Source organism: Triturus cristatus, chromosome 12 (assembly GCF_964204655.1).
Source record: "Triturus cristatus chromosome 12, aTriCri1.1, whole genome shotgun sequence".
Classification (NCBI taxonomy): Eukaryota; Metazoa; Chordata; class Amphibia; order Caudata; family Salamandridae; genus Triturus; species Triturus cristatus.
This window is the reverse complement of record NC_140595.1, coordinates 469,522,252-469,548,831: the sequence shown is the minus strand read 5'-3', so window position 1 is coordinate 469,548,831 and position 26,580 is coordinate 469,522,252. Positions and strand designations below refer to the sequence as shown.

The 26,580-nt window shown below is 46.2% G+C and overlaps 1 protein-coding gene across 8 annotated transcripts in view; it reads right to left on the bottom strand.

The window, feature by feature from the left end:
• The window catches only part of TDRD12 (tudor domain containing 12), a 3,486,095-nt gene that overhangs the window by 2,117,393 nt on the left and 1,342,122 nt on the right, over positions 1-26,580 (bottom strand). For all 8 annotated transcript variants that reach the window (XM_085639447.1, XM_085639446.1, XM_085639448.1 and 5 more), the window contains one exon: positions 19,361-19,549. In XM_085639447.1, coding sequence (XP_085495573.1) covers positions 19,361-19,549 — 189 coding nt within the window. The remainder of the gene's footprint in view (positions 1-19,360; positions 19,550-26,580) is intronic.

Below are 26,580 nucleotides of genomic sequence, written 5' to 3'. Positions count from 1 at the left end.
GCACACTGGATAAGGTCTGGAACCATAAACTGAGGGATCAAGCTACAGATCTGTGGCGGAAGGCATGAAGAGAAAGCAACGGACGTTGATAAGTGGAGGTTGCAGTTATATTGTGGTCCAACATCACTTGCAAGGTGGAATGAATCCATGCGGAGCTGCACAAAGACACCCAACGGTGCATGTGAGAACTGCTGAGAAAAAAATCTCCTGATCTAGTATGGCACCTAGGGGTATTCACAAGATAAACAATCAGCAGTTAGAAGTATTCATCATAAATATGCAATTTCACTGGACCGAATTTCTGGTACACTTCTCAATGGGTCTGTAGCAGTGAGCTCCATGTCCAGATAAACATTTTATGGGGGGGAAATACTGTTTTCGTTCAACAATTCTGCCCCTGTTATATTACTAGCAGTCCTGGGGTTCCACCTACTGAGGAGGAAAGCACAGCAGGCTCCAATTTTGATTTACGAGCCACATCCATGATGAAGCTCGCAGAAGAGGGTGCGCCTATAAATCCCTATCATGACCGGGGCATCCTGAGTTGAGCAGACCTTACATCCTTTCCACCACCACCCTTGTCAATCCCCCTTTGGTTTTTGGTCCCCCTGCAACTAAAATAGACTGGCCTGGGACGGATCACACAGGCGCCCTCTCCGAATCATAGCCTAGCATGAAAATCAGCTTATAGGCGAGGTAGGAGTTGGAGAAGGGTGCTTTGAACGCCATCCAGAGGTTGAGTGTGCCGCTCTTGGACCCTGTGCAGGCATTGTTGTGCCGCATGTTTTAGACACTTTATTACAACCGCTGGGTTGGTGGCCTATCCCTGGTTTGGTTGCTGGACACCCAATGTGACAGGAAAAAGGCTCTCTATGCTACCTCAGGTTGCCAGACTGCATTGATTTATGGATTATTGACATCGTGGATTATTATTATTTTTGTAATATTTTTATTATGCTTTTTTTTTTTAAAACACAGAAAAACAAACCATAACAAAATCCTGTACAGTCATGCAGCGTCGTACATTAGTAATCCATACATCAGATAGCACAATTTTATAGCCACGGCGGGCCATTTAAATAGGCATCAGTGCAAACCCTATACGGTTGTATCGTGGTTCCATGGGGTCTCTCTGTCCTTTAGGAGCCAAGGGTCAATTACAGGTCGTTTTGCCCGAGAGGAACATCGGTCTGGGACCTGGCTAGTCCTTACCCACTGTGTCATCAAAACCATAGTATTTCCTCCATTTACCCCATATCCTGTGAAATTTCCTCGGGCATCCCCTCACCTTATAGGGGGACCCTTTTTGCTGCCATATACATGTCCATCCCGGCTCTCCACTCTCGTAGTGCTGCATTGACGGCCCCCCACATTCTTGCCACTTCCCTCTTCGCCACCACCAGTGCTAATGCTGTAAAGAGTATTTGCAGTCCGCTCAGGTCTACGTCGCCCGGGAATCCCAACAGTATCAATTTAGGGTCCGAGGGTATATCAACCTCCAGTACTTTACTCAATTCCTGCAATATCCTCCCCCAATAGAGCTGTATTATAGTGCAGTCCAAAATGTTGTGGTAAAAGTGGCCCTCCCCATGTCCACATCTCTGACAGGTGGGGGAACTTGCTCATCCTATTTTATGTAATCTGGCTCGGTCATAATAACCTCTTTGGAGTATTTTGTATTGAATGAGGCGAAGGCGTGATTTAATCGCCACCTCCCTACAGTGCATTAAGGCTGCCTCCCAGTCTATCGTTTCAAGTGTGCCCAAGTACCCCTCCCAGGCAGATTGTAGCTAGCCCAATCTGTCCAGGGCATTATTAATGAGGGTTCGGTATGTAAGTGACACTGCCTTGGTAGGAATGTGCTCCTGGAGCAGTCTCCCCTCCAGTGGTGCATAGTACGGCAGTGGGGAATCATCTATGTTCTCTGCTTGCCATGCATGCCTGATTTAGGAACTGGGAGGTCTGTAATGCAAAGTCTGGTTGAAGGGTATCGAAACTTTTAAGTTTGCCCTTAACCATAATATCCCCTAAGGTGGAGATACCTATATCGTCCCACCCTCCAAAGCCTCGTAGCTTCCGTATTTCTGTTAGTAAAGAGCAATGCCAAGAGGTGTTTGTTTAGTGAGTTTCCGGTCCCACCCCAATGTCTTCGTTGCCTTCCCCCATGCCTCTATTGTGGCTAAGGTGGCCGGGAGAAGTCTTCATTTACCTCTGCCACCATAAAAATAGTGTAGGCAGGTGCGTCCGGCCATGGTTTCCCTCTCCAATCTGTAGGTGGGGAGATCTCCCGGTGCATGTAGCCATTCATTTAATGGGGCTAGTTGTTCCGCCCAGTAGTAGACCTCTGTTAGAAATGGGATCTCTGGTTGGCTAAGGCTTGCGCCAAAGCCAGGCAGAGACCACCACTCTAGTCAGGGCAAGGGAGTTACACGCCAAAGATAACCACTGCTCACCCCCCTTGGTAGCTTGGCACGAGCAGTTAGGCTTATCTCAGTGGCGATGTGTAAATCATTTGCACAACACACAGCAACAACATACTAGGCACACCACAAAAGGCACTCCACACAAGGTTATATCAAAAATAGCCTTTGTATTATCATAAAACACATTAGATGGTAATCACACAATATACACTGTGCCAACTGGCACTGGGCAATATTTACAGGGGATTATATACACATGACAGGGCCACGTGGACCACTGTCAGAATCATCACTTCGTAAAGATAATAAATGTAGACATATAATCAACGTAGAACACAACCAGTAATTACTGGCACACTATACTCAGCATCATCCTGTAACATAAATCATATCATGTAAAGTATATCAGGCGAGAATTATATTCTGCGCCAACCTCACCAGGATAAACACATTACGCAATCATCTCACAAGTCTAAACACATTGGGCCCTAACCTCCTAAGTATAACTCACCTTAGGGGAGTAAATCACACAGAGCAACAATCTCACTAGCATAAACCAGAATATGCCAAAAATACTCATAATTATAAACCACAGTTAGAGGTATAACAGGGTGCGTAATCATACTACATACATTACATTTCCTAGCACCACATCACATTAGGGCCTGGCGCCCTACAATCCCAACAGCCCCCCTGGTCAACTGGCCATCTCAAACAGGGGCTCAAATGCCCTATGTCCCAAATGTCAGAGCGCGCTGCCAAAGCAGCGAAAGTCAAGGGTGCGCAATATGCGCAGACCTAAACGTTGCAGCTCCCACTACTTGCTGGGCAGCTGGGAAAGTATTGGGCAAAGGAGTGCATCTCACTCCTAACTTCACAAGATGCGCCCCCAAAGAATTGTGCACCTAAACGGTGCAGCTGGCGCTAATTGCTGTGCAGCTGTAAATAATCAAATGCAACTGAGGCATGGGCTCTCAGTGGCCCTTAAACAAATATGCCCCACATTGGAGCCATCTGGCTCTAGAAAGGAGCATGTCCCCAAGCACTGGGGACAAGATACAGGCCCCTCTGGCCCTGTAAACAATTGTGTCCCCTTGGTTGGAGCCATCTGGGCTCTAAAACAAATCTGCGGAGTGTTGGAGCCACCTGGCTCTATAACCAATACTGCGGGGCGTTGGAGCGATCTGGCTCTGAAAATAAATCTGCCCATTACTAGGGCCACCCGGGCTCTAAAACCAAAAGATGCCCCGCTGTCAGACGGAGGCCCTCTCTCCCTCGACGCCAAACGCCGCGGGGACGCCGGCGGAGATGCTGCCACTCTCGACGTCGACGCGGATGCCAACCTCGACGCAGAACGCCGCTTGGATGACTACGGCGGAGGATCCTGCTGTCTCGACGTCGAACGCCGATGGAGCCTCGACGACAGAGGGGATCGTGCCCTCGACGACTGAGGGGTGACACTCCTCGACGCCGGTCGTCGCCTGGTTGACGACGGCGGAGGGTCCATGCTCCTCGACGCCGATCGACGTCGAGATGTCGACGGCGGAGGTTCCCTGCTCCTCGACGCCGATCGCCGCTGGGCTGGCGACGGCGGAGGTTCTCTGCCCATCGACGCCGATCGTCGCCTGGTTGACGACGGCGGAGGTTCCCTGCTCCTCGACGCCGATCGTCGCCTGGTTGACGACGGCGGAGGTTCCCTGCTCCTCGACGCCGATCGTCGCCGGGTTGACGTCGGCGGAGGGGTGGTGTCTCTCGACGCCGAACGTCACCGGGTTGACGATGGCGGAGAGGCTCTAGATCTCGACGCCGATCGTCGCCGAGTTGACGATGGCGGTCTGGACTTCGACGTCGACGACGTACCTGCTCTCGACGGCGAGCCCGCTGTCGAAAGTCTCTTTTTGGAAACACGACCTACCGGAACATCTTTTCTCAGCGCCGAGCCCGACGCTGAGACGGAAGGACGAGAGGACTTGCTTCTAGATGAATCTCTAGGCCTCTTAGAGCCCTTCCTCACCGGAGATCGGCCTCTGGATGGTTGTGCCAGGCCATAAATGCGAATTCGCTCTCTGTCCTTCAAAGTTCTTTTGGACAGGCTCTGGCAGTGAGTACATGTCCTGGAATCATGATCCTCCGGTAGACACAGGATACAGACCCTATGAGAGTCAGTCCTGGCCTTCTTCTTGCCACAAGCAGGGCAAGGATCGAAAAGAGAAGGCATTTTAAGTTGGAAAAAATGCCCAAAAATGCCTAAAAAAGGCAGCCTCTTACTGACTTAGATGTAAAACGTCGAAGTAAGGGAAAAAACAGTTGAAAAACAGACAATATTTTCTGACAAACTCAGAAAAAAGTGGAGCTCTGTTGCCAGGATCCTTCCAGAAGGAGCCGGAAAGAACAACTGACCTAACTGCCACCCTTGAGGCATGATGGGAAGGTGGGGGTCAGGTGTGCCTTAAAGGCACGGTGTCAGTTTTTTGCTATGCAGCTATGAGTTAGCTTTTCAGTCTTTTTAGACTGGGTATTTGCAATGCAGCCTGGGAGCTTCCTATGCTTTCAGTGTTTTCTAAGAATTTCTGCTGTTTTCTAAGCATTAAAACAGTTTCCAAACAAGTTATAATGTTGTTTCTCATGTTTATAATGCTATTTTCTTATGTGTAGTGGAAATTACTTACAGCATGGTTCAGCTCTAGGGTTTATGGGCTGCAATTGCTTGTGTATACATATAGGTATATATGTATGGATATATATATGTGGGGCACATATAAGGAATATGCTACTTACCAGTATGCATCTGTTCTTGGCATGTAGAGCTGCAGAGTTGTACACTTAGCATAGATCGCCATCTGGTGTTGGGCCCGGATGTTTGCAGTTTGTTTTTCTTCTTGGACAGTCTTTGGAAGTCACGAGTTTGGTGACTCCTCCTTCGGTCCGTACTGCGCATGGGCTTCGGCTCCATCCTCAGATTGTTTTTCGCCAACAGGGAAATGATGGAGCGTAGTAATAACAGTGAGAAACCCATGTGTTGTATCTAAATAAGATGTACTGGAATGGATACAGGTAGCCGGGGAGGCGGGTGGGCGTGTACAACTCTGCAGCTCTACATGCCAAGAACAGATGCATACTGGTAAGTAGCATATTCCGTTCGAGGCATATGAGCTGCAGATTGTACACTTAGCATAGATTACATAGCAGTACCCAACCTTAGCGGCGACCACCGGTATCCGTTGCAGCTGTTTGAAAAAGTGTCTTTAGTACAGCCTGGCCCACCCTAGCTTGCTGCTTGGAATGCACATCTACACAGTAGTGTTTTGTGAAGGTGTGCGGTGTAGACCATGTGGCTGCTTTGCAGATGTCATCTAAGGGTATGTTCCCTAGAAAAGCCATAGAAGCCCCTAACTTTCTTGTAGAGTGGGCTCTAGGAGGAACAGATAATGTTCTCTTTGCCTTTTGATAGCAAATTTGTATGCATTTTACAATCCACCTAGCTATCCCTGATTTAGAAATGGGGTTGCCTTTATGTGGTGGAGAGAAGGAAACGAACAATTGTTTAGTCTTCCTGAAGGGTTGCGTTCTTTGTATGTAGTATAGCAACGCCCTTTTCACATCAAGTGTGTGTAAGGCCCTTTCTGCAACAGATTGGGGTTGCGAAAAGAAGACAGGTAATTCCACTGATTGATTGAGGTGGAAGGGGGAAATGACTTTGGGCAGAAACTTCGGATTTGTGCGAAGTATGACCTTGCTGTGATGCATTTGTATGTAGGGTTCCTGTATGGTGAACGCTTGTATTTCACCAACCCTTCTAAGGGAAGTGATCGCTACAAGGAAAGCTGTTTTCCAGGTGAGAAACTGTAGCTCACATTTGTGCATTGGTTCGAAGGGCGGACCCATTAGTCGTGTAAGAACTAAATTTAGATTCCATACAGGGGAAGGTGGTGCCCTGGGAGGAATTACGCGTTTAAGGCCTTCCATGAAGGCTTTAATAGCGGGCACTCTGAAGAGTGATAAATGCTGTCTGTTTTGTAGATAAGCAGCGATCGCTGCTAGGTGTAGGCGTATGGATGAATATGCCAGGTTACACCTGTGAAGATGGAGCAGATAGCATATGATGTGCTGTATGGATGCATCTAGAGGGTTGATTGTATTGTCACGGCAGTAAATTACAAATCTTTTCCACTTTGCGGCATAGCATGCTCTAGTGGTAGGACGTCTGGCTTCCATGATGATGTTCATGCAATCAGGGGGAAGGTTAAGGTATCCGAATTCTAGGATTTCAGGAGCCAGATCGCCAGGTTGAGCTGAGCTGGGTCCGGGTGCCTGATTTCTCCATGGTTCTGGGTTAGGAGGCATGGGGATAGATGTAGTTTTTGATGTGGTACCACTGACAGTTGTAGTAGCGTGGTGTACCACGGCTGCCTGGCCCACGTCGGAGCTACCAGAATGAGTGTGAGGGAGTGCTGTTGTAGCTTCCTGACCACTAATGGAATTAGTGGGAGAGGTGGAAAGGCGTATGCAAATCTGCCTGACCAGTTCATCCATATCACATTGCCCTTGGACAATGGGTGTGGGTATCTGGCGGCGAAGCTTGGGCATTTTTTGTTTTCGTGGGTGGCGAAGAGGTCTATCTGAGGATGCCCCCATTGTTGGAAGAATGGGTGAAGAACTTGTGGATGCAGTTCCCATTCGTGTAGTTGTTGCGTTTGTCTGCTGAGCAGATCTGCCATGGTGTTTTGTACGCCTGGAACGTGCTGTGCCAGGAGAAAGAGGTTTTGAGGAATTGCCCATCTCCATATGCTCTGGGCTAAGCGGGAGAGCTGGGGAGAGTGTGCCCCCCCTGTTTTTGGATATAATACATTGCAGTCATATTGTCTGTGCGAATGAGGACTGCTTTGCCCGAAATCTGTTTTTGGAAAGATTTTAGGGCTAGAAAGATCGCCAAGAGCTCCAGATGGTTGATGTGGAGCGATTTTTGCTGTGGCGTCCATAGACCTTGCATGGTGAGGTGTAGAAGGTGCGCTCCCCAGCCGGAGAGCGATGCGTCCGCTGTTAGAGTCACCTGAGGAACCGGGTCCAGGAACGGCCGTCCTTTGGAAAGGTTTGTGGTGTTCCACCACTGCAGAGAGTGATGTGTGCGGCCGTCCACCAACACCAGATCCGTCAGCTGACCCTGGGCCTGGTTCCACTGTTGTGCTAGACACTCTTGAAGTGGACGCATGTGGAGTCTTGCATGGGGCACTATGAAGATGCAAGACGCCATCATTCCTATGAGCTTCATAAACACTCTTGCTGGAAGAGAGTGTTGAGGAAGGAATGTTTTGCGTAAGGCTTGAATGCTTGTGATTCTGGCTGAGTTTGGATAGGCAATACCCTTGGAGGTGTCTATAGTGGCCCCGAGATATTGCTTTGTGTGAGATGGTATGAGGTGGGACTTTTGGTAGTTCACCGTGAAGCCTAGCTGGTGGAGCAGTTGGATGGTGCTGTTTGTATGTTGCACACATTGGTCGTAGGACACGGCTTTTATCAGCCAGTCGTCCAGGTAAGGGAAGACGTGAATGTGTTGACGTCTGAGGTGTGCTGCTACTACTGCTAGGCATTTGGTAAACACCCGTGGTGCGGTGGTGACCCCGAAGGGGAGAACCGTGAATTGGTAATGTTGCCCGTCCACCACGAACCTGAGGTATTTCCTGTGAGAGGGGTGTATTGGAATGTGAAAGTATGCGTCTTTCAGATCCAAGGTTGTGAGAAAGTCTCCCTGGCAGAGGAGTGGGAGGACTTGCTGTAGGGTGACCATGTGAAAATGGTCTGAATGTATGTAGGCATTTAGAGGCCGGAGGTCGAGAATGGGTCTAAGGGTCCCGTCTTTCTTTGGTATTAAGAAATATAGGGAGTAGACCCCTAGATTTTGTTGATTGACGGGGACCTGCTCTATAGCGTGCTTTTGGAGGAGTGAGAGTACCTCTTGTTTGAGCAGTGTGGAATGTTCTTGAGACATTGGACGGTGCCTTGGTGGGATATTGGGTGGGGTAGATGTTAGTTCGAGACAGTACCCTGACCGAATGATTTGGGTCACCCATTTGTCCGATGTTATGGACTCCCATACGTGGATAAAGTTTTGTAGTCTGCCCCCGACCGGAGTGGAGTGGTCTGGGGGGAGCGGAGGGGAGTCATTGTGCGGGGGGTGTGGCAGAACGGGTGTGGTTGGTTTTGCCCCTGCCCTTATTGTTGTTACCCCTGTAACCACCTCTCTGATTGCCCTTTGAAAAGGTATTTTGAGGAGGGGACTTGTAGGAGGTAGAGGCGTTATCGGTGGAGGAGCCTCTGCCTGTGCCACGAAAGGACGAGCGTCGAAAGGAACGTTTGGAGGCTTGTGTTTGGAGTGCCCCCATAGACTTTGCTGTGTCTGTGTCTTTCTTCATCTTTTCGAGCGCTTCGTCTACCTTTGGCCCAAAGAGTGTTTCCTGGTCAAAGGGGTGATTGAGTATGGATGCCTGGACTTCAGGCTTGAACCCTGAGATCCTGAGCCAGGCGTGGCGGCGGAGCAGGACACTGGTATTTATGGCCCTAGAAGCAGTGTCGGCTGCATCGAGGGCACACTTAATGGAGGTGTTTGTAATTAGTTTACCCTCCTGTATCAGGTCATGAGCCTTGTGCTTGTATTTTTCTGGAAGGTGCTGCATAAGAGCCTCTAGTTCGTCATAGTGTGCTCTATCATATCGCGCAAGCAGTGCTTGTGTGTTTGCAATGCGCCACATGTTTGCAGCTTGGGAGGCGGTGCGTTTACCAGACGCGTCCAGAAGTTTAGATTCTTTGTCTGGCGGTGGGGCATCTCCTGAGGATTGGGAGTTAGCCCGCTTTCTAGCTGTGGAGACAACTAGGGAATCTAGGGGAGCAGGGCCCTTGATGTAAGCAGGGTCTGTGGGTGCTGCCTTATACTTCTTCTCTATTCTAGGGTTCAGTACTCTGGCTCTGACAGGGTCTTTGAACACCTCTGTAGCGTGCTTGGTGACACCCTTAAGCATGGGTAAAATGGAAGTGGATTTGTCTTGTATATCAAATGTATCCAGTAGGAAGTCTTCTTCTACTGGTTCACTGTGCATGTCCACCCCGTGGTAGTGTGCTGCTCTCTGCACTAAATGGTGAAACCCTAAGGAGTCCTCTGGAGGGGACGGTCTTGATGGGTATAGGTCGTCCTGAGGTACATTGGGTATATCAGGGTTATTGTAATCCTCCCATGGATCTGGGGTCCCTGGTGGAGTGGGATCCATTGGGGCGTCCGCCGGGTAATTGTCCGGATCCCCATCATCCGGATCTGGGGATGGGGTCGGATCGTAGTGAGGTACAGGTGGCGGAGACCTGTGAGGTGGAGGCGGTGGAGGAGGTGGAGGGGGTAGGGGAGGCGGTGGTGGGGAGGGCACTCTGAGGGGAGAAGTAGCAGAGTCCTTCCTTTTGGGTGGAGGAGGAGGAGCCGGAGCATCAAGGCGTCTTTTCTTGGTAGTTAAAGTCAATAGTCCAGTCTTTGGATCTTTGGACAAAGTCTTTTGTAAAGGGTCTGGTGTAAACAGAGCCAATGGTGTCGAGTCGTCTGTCGGCACCGGTGATTTCGGAACCGGGGGTTTCGATGGTCTGTGTACGCCATGCTTTTTTGAGGTCTCCGGGTGTTTCGGCGTCGAATGATGTTTCGGCGCCGGAGCATCGGTGCCGACGGATTTGTGTTTGTGTTTGGTCGGCACCGAGTGTCCAGGCTTCGGCACCGGTGGTTTCGGAGTCGAGCTGGATTTTGCAGTCTTCGGTGCCGGATGCTGTTTTTCGGCACCGGGTGTTGGCTGGCTCGATCCCGAGCTGCCATGAGACTTTGGGAGCTTCGACACCGGGCCCGAAGGTGGGGTGATCGAAGTTTTGGTTTTGGTTTTGCCCAGGCCGGCAGGCGAGGGAGTAACCTGAGTCTCTTTGGTTTTCGGCGTGGGGGTGGGAGGGGGCATAGTACTCACGGCCCGCTGCGCTGGTGTAATGTCCTCCACGTCGGAGTCGTCGGCCTCGGAAGCGCTGACGACGTCTTCCTCCTGCTCGGTGTGTGTTTGCCCCGAAGCTTCGGCGTCGTCTCCGAAGATGTCCGGTGGAGCTGCAGAGGATGAGTGCGCCATGGTGCGTCGAGCTCTTCGATCTCGGATGGTCTTCTTCGATCGAAAAGACTTGCAGGCGGGGCAGTCTCTGGCCTCGTGTTCCGGAGAGAGGCAAAGGTTACACACCTGATGGAGGTCGGTGTGGGGAAATTTAGACCCACATTTTGGGCACTTTTTGAACGGAGTCCTTTCCATCGGCCGGGACCGGAGTCGCGGAGGGCCCGAAGGCCGGTGTCGATGTACGGGATGGAGAAAGTGCCGCTTCGAGAGATGAAGATGATGAAGGAACTCGAAGAATCGAGGATTTTCCGTCGAGGCTGGAACCGTAGAAGTTCGAAGCCGGAGCACGAAGTATCACATCCGAGCCCGATGGCGGAAAAAAACAATCTGAGGATGGAGCCGAAGCCCATGCGCAGTACGGACCGAAGGAGGAGTCACCAAACTCGTGACTTCCAAAGACTGTCCAAGAAGAAAAACAAACTGCAAACATCCGGGCCCAACACCAGATGGCGATCTATGCTAAGTGTACAATCTGCAGCTCATATGCCTCTAACTATACTGTTTCCGGGATCCCGCACATGGGCAGGAATATTCTAATGCTTATGACTATTGATGAGGATCCCCTGGAAGAGAATTTAGCATGCCCTTCTCTTTTGGGGGATGCCACACTCACACAGGCACTCACACAGGTGGAGGGATGGGAGTCTTTGACTGAGTTAAAAAGGACACAAGTAAAGACCATTTTACATGGGGCTATCCTCACTGAATATCTTAGAGCGAATTCTGCCCCGGGGGGGGGTCTCCTTGTAGTCAACGAGCCTCTAATCTTTTTGGAGGATGCTTCATTCAGAACGAATTGGTCGTTGATTGCGTGGAGATGCTCTAGAGATTGGCTTATTTTGATCATAGATACAGCCAAAAAAATCTCTGATGAGCTTCTGATTAAAATTCAAACTAGTGAAGATAATCTGAGAACCCAGATTCAAATCTCAGTTTTTAAAAAGAAACTGGAGGAGACAAATAAAGTCGTAAACAAATATAAGGACTACCTGGTGAATTCTAAAGTACAAAAGTTACAAAAAGATCTTAAGTTCTCCAGGGAGAAAGTATATCCGTACATTAATGATGACTATGCAAAAACAAAAGATAATTTAAACACACAAAGGAAGTCGACGCGACAGAATACAGACCTCAAGCTCAGGAAGTGAGAGCAGTGATGGTGATTACAGACCCAGATATAGGGGTAGGGAATGGTCGAGGGGTTACATGCGCCCTTATCAGCCAGGACCTCAAATGGGATTTGGATGGCCTCCTATGAACCTTCAGATGGGCCCTCCCCAGTTCTTCTCCAAAGAATGTCCGCCTTTTTTAGAGAGAGGCAGGGGAGACAGAAAACACAGAGAACACAGAGAGTACAGTGGGAGGATATGAATCCGAGGATAACTCGCAGCATGGCCCGGGAAGGGGAACCGAGCACCAGCAGTGATCACACTTCGTTATGAATCTAAGTAGCAAGACATTGACACCGATACAGGAGAGGGTGTTGTCAAAAGGCCTTGGCTTCGTACCTACAAACCAACCAGATGCTTTCAAATTGAAATGTGAACTAGCTGGTTTCTTTCGAAATGTACAATTAAAAATATTTTTTGAAGGGAGGAATACTACTGAAAGAGAAGATGACACGGGGTTTAGAAGTAGGTCCACCTTTGTTCCTTCTTTGAGCCAGTTACCTCCTGAAGTGGAAGTGTTTGAGCTGTCGGTTTTGAGAGAGGTGGATTTATTAACAACAACTAAAAAAGACAAACCTTTTTTTAATCTATCCACTATGGAGAATCTAGCTCTTAATGCGTTAAGGGATGACTTGTCATTGATTATTAAACCCGCCGACAAAGGCGGTGCAATTGTGATCCAAGATCTCGACATCTACAATGAAGAATGTTTACACCTGTTAAGTGACAGAAGGAATTATACAACTCTAAACGATGATCCACCAGAAGATCACCTCGCTTGTAGAAGAAGCTGTCACTAATGATTGGATCAGTCAGAAGGAGGCATTGTTTTTGTGTAACCAACATTCTACGGTGCCATACTTTTACACTTTGCCAAAAGTGCACAAACCCACACGTCCCCCTCCTGGTCATCCGATTGTCTTGGGGATCAACTCGATCTTGGAGCCAATATCTAAATTTTGTGATTTCTTTTTGCGTCCCATTGTTCAGAAGATGCCAGCCTATCTAAAAGACACAGGTGAAGTACTTAACCTTATTAAGAACATGGAATTTGATCAAAACAGTGACCTTATGATCGGGCTCGACATAGAGTCGCTGTACACTAATATCCCCCAACGAGAAACACTGAGGGTGATTGAAAACATTCTCTTCGCAGAAGATTGGGATTTTCAGACTCCTCGAGCATTTATTCTCAGTCTGTTGGAGTTAGCACTCACTAAAAATGTCTTCAAATTTGAATTACAATTTTACCTACAAACCCATGATACTTCCATGGGGAGTTTATGTGCCCCCAGTCTAGCCTGCCTATATGTTTCTAAATTTGAAGAGGAAACTACCTTCTCACCGGCCAACCCTTTTTTGAATTATATTAGGATTTGGCGTAGGTATATAGACGATGTTTTTATCATCTGGAGAGGTAGTAGAGACTCTGCCCAGAGTTTTTTGGCATGGCTCAATCAAAGGAACCCGTTCCTATATTTTACGGGCATGACAACTAATGACTCACTTCCCTTTTTAGATCTAAACATTAGAGCAGAAAATGGAGCACTAATTAGCAGTGTCCATCACAAACAGACAGATGGAAATAATTTGCTATCTTTCCATAGCTTCCATCCCCGTTCACTCAGGGAAATCTTGCCCTATGGGCAGTTCCTTCGACTTCGAAGGAACTGCTCCTTGATCACAGACTACAAAAAGGAAGCGGATGGTTTGAGTGAGAAGCTCAGAAACAGAGGCTATCCTGAACAGGTTATAAAGAAAGCTCAGAAACGAGCGAGAAACTGTGACAAGGAAGCGTTATTGGAGACCAATGAAAGAGAGACTGTAGAAAGGAGCATTTGTGTGACGACATTTAATACAGTATCAAATCAGTTGAAAAAAATCATACAAAAGAATTGGCGAATTCTGAATGTAAATGGATTAGATCAACCTTCTCCTCTTTTTTCTTTTAAGTAAAGTGCGAGCAGTAAGGACTAAATTGTGAGTACACGTCCCAGGACACAGACGAACCTTGAAAATAACCAGAACCAGAATCAGCTTTTACCACCGGTAGTAGACCACTATTCATGTGGTTATTGCAGGGCTTGTCCTCTGTCAATAAATGGGAAAAGTGTAGACATTGGGCTGAACTGCCCATGGGAACTGAGACAACATACCACATGTAATACAGAAAATCTCATCTACCTAATTAAATGTCCTTGCGATATTCAATATGTGGGTATGACAACTTGGAGAGTTAAAACCCGCATATTGGAACATATGAGCACAATACGTTGTGGTAAAATAAATACCAAGCTGACAGCTCACTTTAAGGAATTTAAACACAGCGAGAGAGAGTTGAGGTGGACTGAATTGGACAAACCCTTTATCCCACCAAACACGAGCGACACTGCCAATTTCCTCCTAGTAAGAGAACAACGTTGGGTGGATAGGCTGAAGACTAGTGTAAAGGGACTCAATGATTGCATCCCCTGGTTCCAACTACATGGAATCACAAAGAAATAAAGACATAAGATATTATAACAAGATTAAATAGTTTGTAGTTTCCCTGCAGTTTTCTTTTCTTTTCCCCTTTTCCCATATAAAAATTTCGATTTTGTAGATACACAGGGATTGCAAAGTGCAATCCTCATCGGGGATTTAACAGTAAGTGGCCACTTAATAACAACTAAATTCCTTAGGGTTTTGACGAGTCAATAAAAGTATATTCTTACGTTAATATACATTTGAGGTTGTTCAGCATTAAGAAAATGCATCTTACAAAATGGCCGCCAATTTGGCCATCTCCTACGTTGTGAGACAAGCTTGGTACTCTTTCTATGCCCATGAATTGCAGTGCCAAACGCGAGATGCGCTCACGTGACCGGAATGGGTGATTCAAATACTGCGAGGCTCTTTATAAGGAAGGAAGCAGTAAAAGATCACGATCAGCAGAGGACCAGTGTGAGGCTTTTGGAGACAGTGTCTCTTTGGAGTAGTAAGTAGAGGTGTAGCGGGAGTTAGATATATTGAGGTACATTTGTAGACTCTAGTAACTAAGATCTTTCCTAATTTTTGTCACACTGGGAGATCTTGAAACTCCGTTAGATGGAAAACAATTCGAGAGATTTATTCTCTCCAGGCCAGTGTGTTTGAGTCTTAGGAGAATAACGAGAGGCATGTGTATATGGAAAATCATTGTATACTATCTAATCAACACCTCTCTCCTATGTATTATTCTACTCTAGAGTGTAACGACAAGAGCACAGCCACACTAAGTTCCCGGGTTCAGAGAAGTACTCGTGAACTCTTGTGAGTAAAATTGAGCCATAAGACTATCGGCTCAGGCTTGAGGTGTGCGTTTCATGGGATTAAGGTTACAGGTACCACTTTCTTGATAACATCATAACACAGTGTCACAGATTTTTGTGGGAGTATGATTAAGATCTTTATTCTTTGAACATATGAGCGGATTGGAGGCTCGTTTTTAAATTCACTTCAACTGGGGGTGTCTGTGTTCTTTCGTGGTGTGGTGTTTTCCAACAAAACGTATGTGTGTGCATGGAAGATAGGGCTGCAATGATAAAATACATGTGTTTTAATGACAAATGGAGGAAGACAAAAAAACTTAAAATGTATAAAGAGGAACAAAAAAAAGAGTCGGTTAGCATGATAACTATAGGTTTTGCTTCCTTTTTCTCTTTTCCTCTTTTCCTCTTTTTTAGAAATATGATTCCTCTTGGAAATTTCCAGAGTCCGCGAGAATTGGACATTGTCTAACGCATAAAATAAAAAGGTAAAAACACCCGAATAGGGGTGAAGACCATAGACTAGGGACCAACACCCTGAAGAAAGCCAGAGTGACCTGGTTGGGCACAAAAAAAGCTGGCAGAAACATGTTGGTATTTGCAGTGGGGATAGAAGGGTTGTTACCTTCCCTGAATACCCCAGATCTCAACTTTTAATCCTGCCAGTGGTTAACAAAAATAAAAAAATCGAATGTTGACCACTAGGGAGTTTTAACTATTTGTATCAGCACTTTTTTGGTCCCGTCTGTAAGGGGAATATACGTTCTTCCTTTCAGTTGTGTTACGCCTTTGCATTTTGTTTGGTGTTTCTTCGCATTTACTCTACTCTCACCACTATTCTTCATATAAAAAAACTTGTGCTCCATCCAGTGTGTTGGTCTGCACCTGGATGTATGATGTGGCCCTATGATGAAGCATGACACTGCAAAGTGTGTGAGGGCAGTATTGAGACATTCTTTGCCTTCCCTGATTATTTTTTTGTCTTTTTTTATTTTTTTGTCTTTTCTCATTTTGACTTTGGTAGGGTTGTACAAGAGACATACTATCCCACTGAGGGTAGATGGAGAATTTTTAGTAGTGAAGTGAAGTGAAATAAGCTTTATTTCGATAAAACATATCATAAAAGCACATACATATATAACATGAACAAAATACGCAAAATCAGGAGACAAGCCATGAAAATGCAATATCGTCATATTTCCAGAACAAGCAAGAGATAAAAGATACATGAAAACAGAATAAATAAGACAATTTAAAAGGGAAATACAAACAGACGATAAGATAGTCAGGCTGCTTAATTGAGGGCTACAAGGGCTTTAGATCTTATAAGCCAAGACCACCTCAAAAATTTCGATACAGCGCAAACATATAAAGATCGTGTGTCTGATTTGAGAATGCGCAAGGCTATGAGATGGTTTCGCGTGCCCAAGTCTCTACACAAAGGTTTGAGCCAATAGGACCTTGGAATTTTATAATCAGGACATGCACATAAAACATGTGCGATTGACTCAACTTTAGTCTTGCAAAAGGGACAAAATGGTGGTGTCTGAGAAGGTGGTTTCCAGCGTGCGGTCAGCTCACGCACCGGAAGAGTGCCAACCCTAAACTTAAAGTAAAGGGCTTGATCGTAAGGCTTCTGGATAGTATCGAGGTAAGGCTCATAGCGCACTTCATCTTTAAGCTTTAGGAACTCAATGGTGCTTCTGCCACCATATGGGCTGGAGTTCCTTTTTGCAGTAACCCAACTCCAATATAGTTTCTTCAGCTCAGCTTTCGGGGGCGAGGTACTATTCACCCAGGCGTCTTTAAGGCCAAGGTCATATAGCAAGCCCTTTACGTCTTTCAGCCATTTAATTTTGTGCCAGCAAGGCATAGACAATATTTCAGATAGTCCCTCCGCATACTTGGCTAGCTCGGGAGTTCGCCAGAGCCGAGCCCATAGGAGCAGAGGGCGTACTTTTGCCAAGTCTTTCATCGCGTGGCACCCTAAATCCATTAGTAGGGGCACTACAGGAGTGCTCTGAGGTAGTGCCATCAGTTCTTTATAGAAACTAGAGTCGGACTTGGCAAGCTCGTCAATATTATTCAAGCCCCATAGCTCGGCGCCATAGAGTGCCGAGCTCACGCCTTTTGCTTTGTATATGTCCAGGGCTGGGGCTATTGGCCTGGACGTGGAAGAACGGTGTTCCCTGAGGAGGGCACCAGTGATCCTCTTATGAGTTAGGAGCATCTTTTGTAAGTGGGGTGACCAACGCATAGTATCTGAAATGCGAATACCCAGGTAATCAAATTCTTTTCCCCTTTCAAGGGTAGCCGCATTCAGGACTTGGGGCAGCTCTAATTTTTTAGGAGGATTCAATATTAGGTATTTTGTTTTGGTGGTGTTTATAATAAGGCCTCTACCGTTACAAAAGGCTTGGAAACTATCGAGGAGAGTTTGTAGACCCATAGGTGATTTGGACAACAAAAGAGTGTCATCAGCAAACAGGAGAGTTGGAATACGTTCGCCCGCCAGGGATGGCGCATCAGAGGGAGCTTTCATCAGATGATCCACTACACCGTTCACAAAGAGTGATAAAAGGGTAGGGGCAAGAACACACCCCTGGCGGACACCCCTGTTCACTGGGATTCTCTCTGTTTTCTGTCCCTGTGGGCCCCACCGTACTTGTGCATAATTTCCCTCGTGGAGTTTTATTAGTAAAGCCAGCAAGTAGGGCGGAATATTCATATTAGCCAAAACGCCCCACAGAGTGTCACCGGGGACAAGGTCAAATGCTGTTTTTAGGTCTATAAAAGCAAGGTAGAGACTACCCTTTCCAAGAAAGACAACCTTCCAGTAAATAAGGAACAGTCTGAAAACCTGTTCTATGGTGCCTGTCCCAACCCTAAAGCCTGCCTGATAGTCAGAGAGGATGTTATTTTCGTTCGCCCAAGATAGAATCCTCTCCAAAATCACTTTCCCAGCCACCTTCTGGGACGAATCGATCAGACTAATTGGGCGGTAGTTGGCTGGGTCATCTCTACCGCCCTTTTTGAAGATCGGGACAAACTCGGCCCCTTTCCAAGATTCGGGGACCGAAGCACCATTAGCAATGGCATTGATTAAAGTGGAAAGGAGCTTCCCCCATCCAGATGGATCTAGCCTGAGGACATCGCCAGGAATGCCAACCGGGCCAGCTGCCTTCTGAGGGACAATAAACTTAATAGCATTGAGCACTTCCCCTTCGGTAAAAGGGTTAGTGCTCAGTGTGTCCGTGGAGGAGGAAACCCCTTTGAAGAAGAGGTTCCCCTCATCCTCGGGCCGGGAAGAGTAAAGTTTGGAAAAATGCTCAAACCAGACCGCACTAGTAATATTACATGTCAAAAGCTCGTGGGCTGGTATGTTTTTAGTTCTAATTATGTCCCAGAAAGAGGCTGAGTCACGTTTTAAGGAAGCCTCCCGTAATGCCAGTCAGTACTGTTCCTCCCAGACCTTTTTAGCATTTGTTACACAAATCCTGTACTCCTTCCTGGCCGACTGGATCTTTGGTATGATCCTGCTTTTGATGGCCATGATTAGGGCGGACTTCTTCCTCCTACAGTTTTGTGTGTACCAACCATCCTTAAAAGAACGCTTAGCCCCTCTTCTCGGAGGCCCACCTTTACCATGTACTCGAAATATGCTTCCTAACTCTTTAATGGTACCTTGAAAAACTGACAGAACCTTGCCGCAAGCAGCCTCATGGTTGGTTAGCTTGATCAGCTTAACTTGTGCTGCGTGCAGTATTGACCCAATCAGCAGGACTTTCTCTTCATCGAGCATCACTCTGCGCCATTTAAGGCGCCTCTCGCAAGTTGCGGGGCGCACCTCGAGGGTTTGCATAGAGCTAACTACTGGTGGAAACAGGGATCCATATGCTTCCTCCCATGGTGGTTTGATGCTTAGGGATAACTGGATAGATGGAGAATTTTTAGTATCTCCCTGTCCCTTAATCTGGGGAACAGAACAATCCCTTATTTTAGCTCTTCTCTGTGTGAGATTTATATTCTGGTAAGGGAGTCAGAGAAGGCTCCTAGAATGTGAGCGTCACAATTGAGAAATTTGCTACTGGTAGCCTCAAGATGTGAAGTTCATCTGGGATTATGACGAATAATTGTAAAAATAAATATATATATATATTTTTGTCTCAAATCCCATTTCGTTCCTTGGTGCACTGAATGTCACAATTCTTTGGAGTCGATTCCTATAGTGTCACACAACCTTCTCTGAATAAGTGCTTTTTACATAAATGTAACCATGCTGAGTGCGCAATTTGTTTTCCACTTACCCCATTTCTAGACGGCAGTGTCTTGCATGCTGCAGATGAAAATTGCAAATATGTAAGAACTGGAGGAATGTAATTCATAGGATTTTTCCCTTGAGGCGATATTACAAGAGTATCACAACCATGAACTATTGAAGGCCAACAGTAGGATTCTGTGAAATTTGGTCCACAAAACTGATTTCGGATAAGCTCCTGAAATTGACATTTAGAAAAAGATGATACCATTAAAATAGAGAATGAAAAATATGTTACCAATACTGAGAACCAGAATTACCCTATAGGTTTTCATTATTTTTCCAAAGCTTTCATTAGGTTTTTTTCTCCCATATCACAATCAAATAAAGTAGTAAACAAAAACATAGTACAATATAACTACCATCTACATCAGATGTAACATTTGATGTGACTAGAGCAAGACTACTATGACACACAGACTATGGTGGAAAGTGTCGAAGGCAACATTTTATATTCCTATATTCTGTGTAGGAGCAAGAAACCCTCTAACATTAAACAAGACAAAAAAGGGAGAGATAAATAAAGGAGAGAGAGAGAGAACAGAAGTGTGTAACAGATTAAATGTTGTAGACCCAGCCCCACTGATATGAGCATGCTAAGTATACATTTAGCAGTGACTACAAAATGTCATTCTGATGAAGCATCCTATAAGCTTGAAGTGTATAAAAATAGAGATATTTTCAAAGGCTTAAATGACTGCAGGGATTTATCAAACACCACAATAAAGGCCTATCCTTTGAGATTAGGTTTGAGATCATATATACTGTTGCACCAATGGTGGCCATTGCTCATGCCAATCACAGATCCAGCAAAAGGATGTTATAATTAGATACGGCCAGATCAGAAGAACTGGTGTGTGGGCCAAGGCAAGTAGGAAAAGTTTGGGTGTAATTTGTGTTAAAACAAAAAGAGAAAAAGTGAATGCTCATCAAGTAGCCATTCCAGACATCTTCAATATATGCATAATTGGAATCATTGTGGATTAAATCATCCTGTCCATTTTATTGGAAGGTCATAAAGGATAGTATAATATCCAGATGGCTGGATCCGGAATTAGCAACTGTAGAAGATATTTTAGATATGAAGGGGTATTACTGTATATGTGCCACGGTTGTAGCAGAAATCATGAATTGACAGACATTCCACTTGATCTTAATTATCATTAATAAACTGGAAACATTTGCTTTATTAGTTTTAACTTTAGAAAGCTCACATATTGGCAGATTCAATTCATTTTTAAGTTAAATAAATCTTTTCTGCTTCTGTAGAACCATGACACAAGGCATTTTCATCCCAGAAGGTTCAAATCTAACATTATCATTCCATCACATTAAGTAAATTTAGCTTTGTCAAATGTATTCAGTAATCTAACCTCGAACTTCTGAACACACTGATTGTACGCTCATCTTTAATAAGGCAGGATTAGCAAACTGTAAGGAAAAAAAGACTCAGGATAACCATATCAAAGGCTTCCCGGTATGTAGCATTATCACCAAATAACCTGCACTCCAGAAAATTGGTCTGAGTAAGATTCTTCAGTTCAACAGTACTAACTTTGCTGCTGAATTAAATAGTGAACTTGGTCCACTGTTTACTGACTTCAAGGGGTCTTTCCCTTCCTTGAGTATTATAAAAATAGTAGCCTCAGACTTTGAGCCTTTTGGTCTATTATTATTGTGAAGATAACTGAAAATCTCAAGTAAATTGGGAGCAAAGAAGGGTTCAAATATTTTGTAGTCCGAGCCAATTGGATGGCCTTAACAATTCCCCTAAGTGTGGTTTTTAAAAGTTTCATTTTAGCTTTGCGTTTCAATGTAGGTTGAATTAGAAGACACATCAACATACTATAAGGTAGGAGAGGAATCCTCCTAATCAAGAAATGTATGAAGTCTCTAAATCGCTTCAATTATGGCCTCGTCTTCATAAAACAAATAGTTGGCAAACAGTCACTTTTATTAAGAAATGGCTTTTAAAATACTTCCTTATGCCTACTAACCCTCCTGTGGCTTATACACACAACCAGGTCTCTCCAGCGGTCTCTGTCCTGGGCTTTTCTTTCAATCTGACTCAAAATGTAACCAAACACTTTGCAGTTAGCTTTGAGGCCTTGGCGCCAGTGTTTCATGGCCTTCCTCTTTTCCTTTTCCCTTAAGGGTTCCAGGTGAGGGCTGACCTGGTGGTTTTTGATGCAGGCTTGCAGATGGTGTGACCTGTCCAGCCCAAGTGTCTTTTCATGAGCAGGGAGTTGGAAAGTCTGCAGCCATAGGTAGTTGTTGCTAATGGTGTTTGGTCAGCGAATTTGGAGTATTTTCCTCAGACAGGGGTCGAAGAAGGTCTGGATTTTGTAGGTAGTCATCACTGTTGGTATCCAAGTTTCTGCTCCATACAGAAGGACCGATTTTACATTAGTGTTTAAAAGCTAGATCTTGGTTTGCAGCGTTAGGTTTTTGGTGCTCTGGATCTTCTTTAGCAGAATGAAGACAGCCCTTGCTTTGCAGATTCCTGCTTTGACATCTGTGTTTGTGCCGCCCTGTTCGTCTAGGACACTGCCCAGGTAAATAAAAGCCTCAACCCCTTCTAGTGCATCGCATGAAAGAGTGACTGCAGTTGTGCTGGCTGTTAGACTGTTTGCAGTTGAGATAATTTGCTAATTCTACAAAGCCATATAAATCACACATTGTCTGAACTGGGGTTTATTTTGTTTAATCATTATAATGCTTTCCTGCTAAGAATTGTATTATCTCTACTTCAGTGCTCTAATTTTATTCAGTACTAATCAAGAATTCTATGGAAAGAGGTTTGTTTCAAGAACTATTAGTTTATTTTCCAGGACACCACCTCCTTTCTACATGTTTGTCAGTATAGGTGCTATAGAAGTAAACATGCTTTGAATCAAAGCTTTTATAGCATGCCAAAGCATAAATATATCTTTGCACGTGGAGTCGTTTAGCTCATAATGCTGAAAGATTTCATCTAGGACATGTTTGGCATTTATTGGGTTTTGTAGCATACCTTCATGGAGGTGTATTTTTTTGTTGCTTTGGTGCAGGAGGTCTGAGGTCAATTGACATGCATAGCCCAAAATGCAGATTGGCTTAATAATTGCATTAAAGTACAAGTTACTTACCTTGCATAATGCGTTATCTGGTAGAGATTATCTGGCAGCACATTCCTTACCTTAGAATATCCCCAAGTGTCAGATTGGATCCGGGAGGTTTTCGAGCAGTATGCCTGCACACCGGCAGGTGGTATTCGGTTGCACACACACAAGAGAACAGACCACTGGTGCTACAATCTAGGGCCTTAAAAAGGGGTGTCCCTTTAATCGCAATTAGTTTGCAGGAGGATGGAAGGGTCAGTAAGGAATCTGCAGCTAGATAGAATCCCTACCAGATATGGGGCTATCGAAGGTAAGTAACTTGTTCAACTGACAGAGGCTTCTAGCTGCAGATACCTTACCTTTGAATAGACACCCAAGAAATAGCTCCCCGGAGGTGGAACTGCTATTCCTATTAAATCAAAGTCCTACAGGACAGAATGGGCAAAGAGCTTGTCACGACAGACCTGAATGTCAAGGAACTAGTGCTTGGTTATCATGTGCAATGAAGCCCTGGTTACTGCCTCACAGATGTACAGAACTGGGAAGTTGCACGCTAATGCAGTGGTCACAACCATGGCGCTGGTGGAGTGAGCCCGCAAGCCCTCAGGGGGTTGCTTCTTGGCCAGTGCATAACAGATCTTAATGCAGAGAACAATCCATCTCAAGATGATCCGTTTCTGCACCGCATTTCCTTTTTTAGCTTCTACATAGTCCACTAACCATTGATCGTCCACCCCAAATTCTTTTGTGCGGTCATGATAGAATGATAAGGCTTTTTTTGGGTCTAGACAGTGGAGTCTCTCCTCTTTGGAGGGAGGAGAAGGTGCAAATAAGTTGGACAGGGTGATGGTCTGGCCTACATGCAAGGAAACCAGAACAATCAGAAGGAAGGAGGCATGTAACTGGAGAACTAGCTTGTGGGTAGAAGGTGGTATAAGGAGGGTGTGCAGATTGTCTTCAATTCACTGGCCCTCATGGGCAATCTTATGACCACTAAAAAGGCAGTCTTGTTGGTCAATAACCTAAGAGGGCAATTGTGCAGAGGCTATAATGGTGCACACATGAGAAAGGAGAGGTTGAGATCTTACTGAGGCATGATAAATGGCGCAGGTGGAAACATATGGTTGAGGCCTATAAGGAATCTAGCCACAAGAGGTGACTTAGAGAGAAGGTTGGACCGCAAACCCTAAAAATGTTGAGTTGGAGGAGAGATAACCTTTAAGTGAGCCCAGAGCAGAGTCCTGCCGGGTTAAAGGTAAAGCAAATAAGAGAACATGGGATAAAGATGCAGAAAGGAGGATAAAGGTGCACATAGGGGGTCAACATTGTGGGCAGCACACTATGACACAAACGTATCCTAACGGCAGGCATATACTAACTTGGTGGAAGGACGCCTGGTTGCCAGAATACCATTACGGACTTCAGGAGGTAGGAAAAAAGTGGACAGCTCTTGCCGATCAATCTCCATGCATGAAGGTGGTTGTGCGTAGGTTTGGGTACATGACTCACCCCTGTTGCTGTGACAGAAAATCCTCTCAAAGATGCAACATGTCTGGAGGACCAACCGGTCATGATCAACAGCTCGGGATACCAGACGTGCCCAGTCCAGACACACAAGGATTACTTAGGCCTGGTCATTCCCAATCTTCTTGAGAACTTTAGTCAGAAGTAGTATTGGTGGAAAGGTGCTGAGGTGGTCAGAGCTCACTCGCATCTCCGAGTGAGAGTCACCTTGGAAACTCCAGCATGCAAAACTGCTGACATCAAGCTTTCTCGGCGGTGAGGAACAGTTCTAACCAAGTCTCTCCCCACTGCTGAAAGAGACCTTGCACCACCTCCGGATGAAGATGCCATTTGAGATCCGCTAGGCATCTTCAGCTCAGTTTGTCGCCTCTGGTGTTCAGAAAGCCTGCCAGATGTTGAACTACCAGGAAAAATGCCCTGATATTCCAGTCCTGTCCAGACATACAGAGCCTTTTGACAGAGGGTCCACAAAACCATCCTGCCCTGTTTGTTCCAGTACCAGATGGTGGTGGTATAGTCCATGAACACCCGCACCAGCCTTCCCCTGATTGAAGGAAGAAAGGTTTCCAATGCCAAGAGAATCACCCAAAACTCCAACAGGATGATGTGGAGCTCAGACCTTTGCATGGTATGCCCCCACTTTTTGCTGAATTGCTGATGTTCTTTGACTGAGTGTGCGCTGGGCTCCTGCTGATCAGGTACCCAGGGGCCTGTGTTCCTTCCCTAAAATTGCACTGAAACCTAAACCCAATTCGTATCCCTGGCCACAGGTAGGCCCCTGGTAAATGGTACCACAGGTACCCAGGGCCCTGTGACCAGGGAAGGCCTCTAAGGGCTGCAGCACTTATTGTGCCACCCTTGGAGGCCCTGCACCTTTTCACTCACACACTGCCTTTGCAAGCTGCATGTCTTGGTGCAGGACAAAGTGAAGAGTTGACATGGCACACATCCCTGTGTGCCATGCCTACAAACCCCTGCCCTGGCATAGATCAGTCACCCCTCTAGCTGGGTGCACTATGCCAGTGGTGACAATACAGGTGCATGAGCCCTGTACCCCTACAGTGTCCAAGTCCATTCCTGGGCATTGTAAGTGCAGTGCTGCCATTAAGAGAATATATCTTGAAGATGGGGCGACCAAACCAACCCGAGAGAGGCTGCTGCCCCCCTCCCACTGGAGGGTGGCACGATAGGGAGTGTACTCACCCCAGGGAAGGGACCCATTGGTCCCTGCCCTTTACCTACCTGTAACACCCCTAAATCTAGTATTTAGGGGGCACCCTGAACCTTGCTTCCTCAAATCCAGAAACGAGAAGAAAAGGACCGAACAGCCGTGCAGCCAGCTAACAAGAGGAAGACGCCCACTGACTTGGCCCCAGCCCTACAGGCCTGTCTTCCGTCGAACCTGCTCCAGCGAAATCCCACTGTGTCCTGCAGCCAGCAACCTCAAAAACCCCGGAGGCCCTGCCTGCCTTCACTTTCAAAGACTGCTTCTCTCGTGAACACCGGATTTGTTCAACTGCAACCTCTGGCAGCAGCCAGAGACTGCAAATCCAGCCCACTTTGCACCCGCCGAACACGGCCCAATCTAGAGTGGAAAAACATCACGAGGATGTCACCCCAACGATCTTGACCAGAGATCCGGCGACCCCTGACATGCCTCAAGCCGACACCTGCAACCTAAATCCAGAAGGCCCCCCTAACCGTGACCCGGAGCTGGTAAGAAGATCCGACCCCAAAAGGCACCCCTGCAACCAACGCCCAACGGCCTTGTGTGCCCAAACCGACAGTGCCTAACCAACCCCATACTTCCCAACTTACCGCTCCAAGTGGTGGTCGCACCCAGAAGTCCTTAGTCTCCCTGCCTGCAGTGCTTTTGCAAATCGGAGGTTCTCCATTGAAAACAGGGCACCCGACTTCGAAACAGCACCCCGCACCCGGCCGCCCCAGTGCCGCTGAGGGTGTACCTTGTGTGCTACTTTGTTTCCCCATTTGCCCTGACCTAAACCTTAGGAGCTTCGCTCCCACAACCGGAGGCCCCCTATCCCCCATTGGATAACATTGGGCCTCAACACTCTGCACCTGGCCGCTATAGTGCCGCAGAGGGTGCAACAAGAGTGCATCACTGACCCTGGGGGACCCCGGAGTCTAAACCCAGAATCTCAACTCTCACAGTCAATAACTTACCTGTAATTTACTGAAAAAACCTATTTGCTTCAATGTACTGTATTTGCTAAGTATTGCAACCTACTGCATCCCCTTTAAATCAAAAAAAGTACAATTCCTATTGCATTTTCAAACTGTTCTACATTCAGCAACTTATTACTGTAAAGTATTTAATGTTTACCTGTGCCAGGCTTGCTTAGTTCTAAAAATAAAATAGTAGTATATATTTCTATACAAATACAATTGGTCTAGTTCAGTTCTTGAGTGAGTGAATTCATTTGCTAACTGAGTGTGTACACCAAATGCTTAACACTGTCCTCTGATACTGCCTTACTGATCGACCACTCTACCACAAATAGAAAGTAAGGTTCTAACTATAACCTCTGCCTACCTCTGGGGTCACCTGGACTTTTTACACACT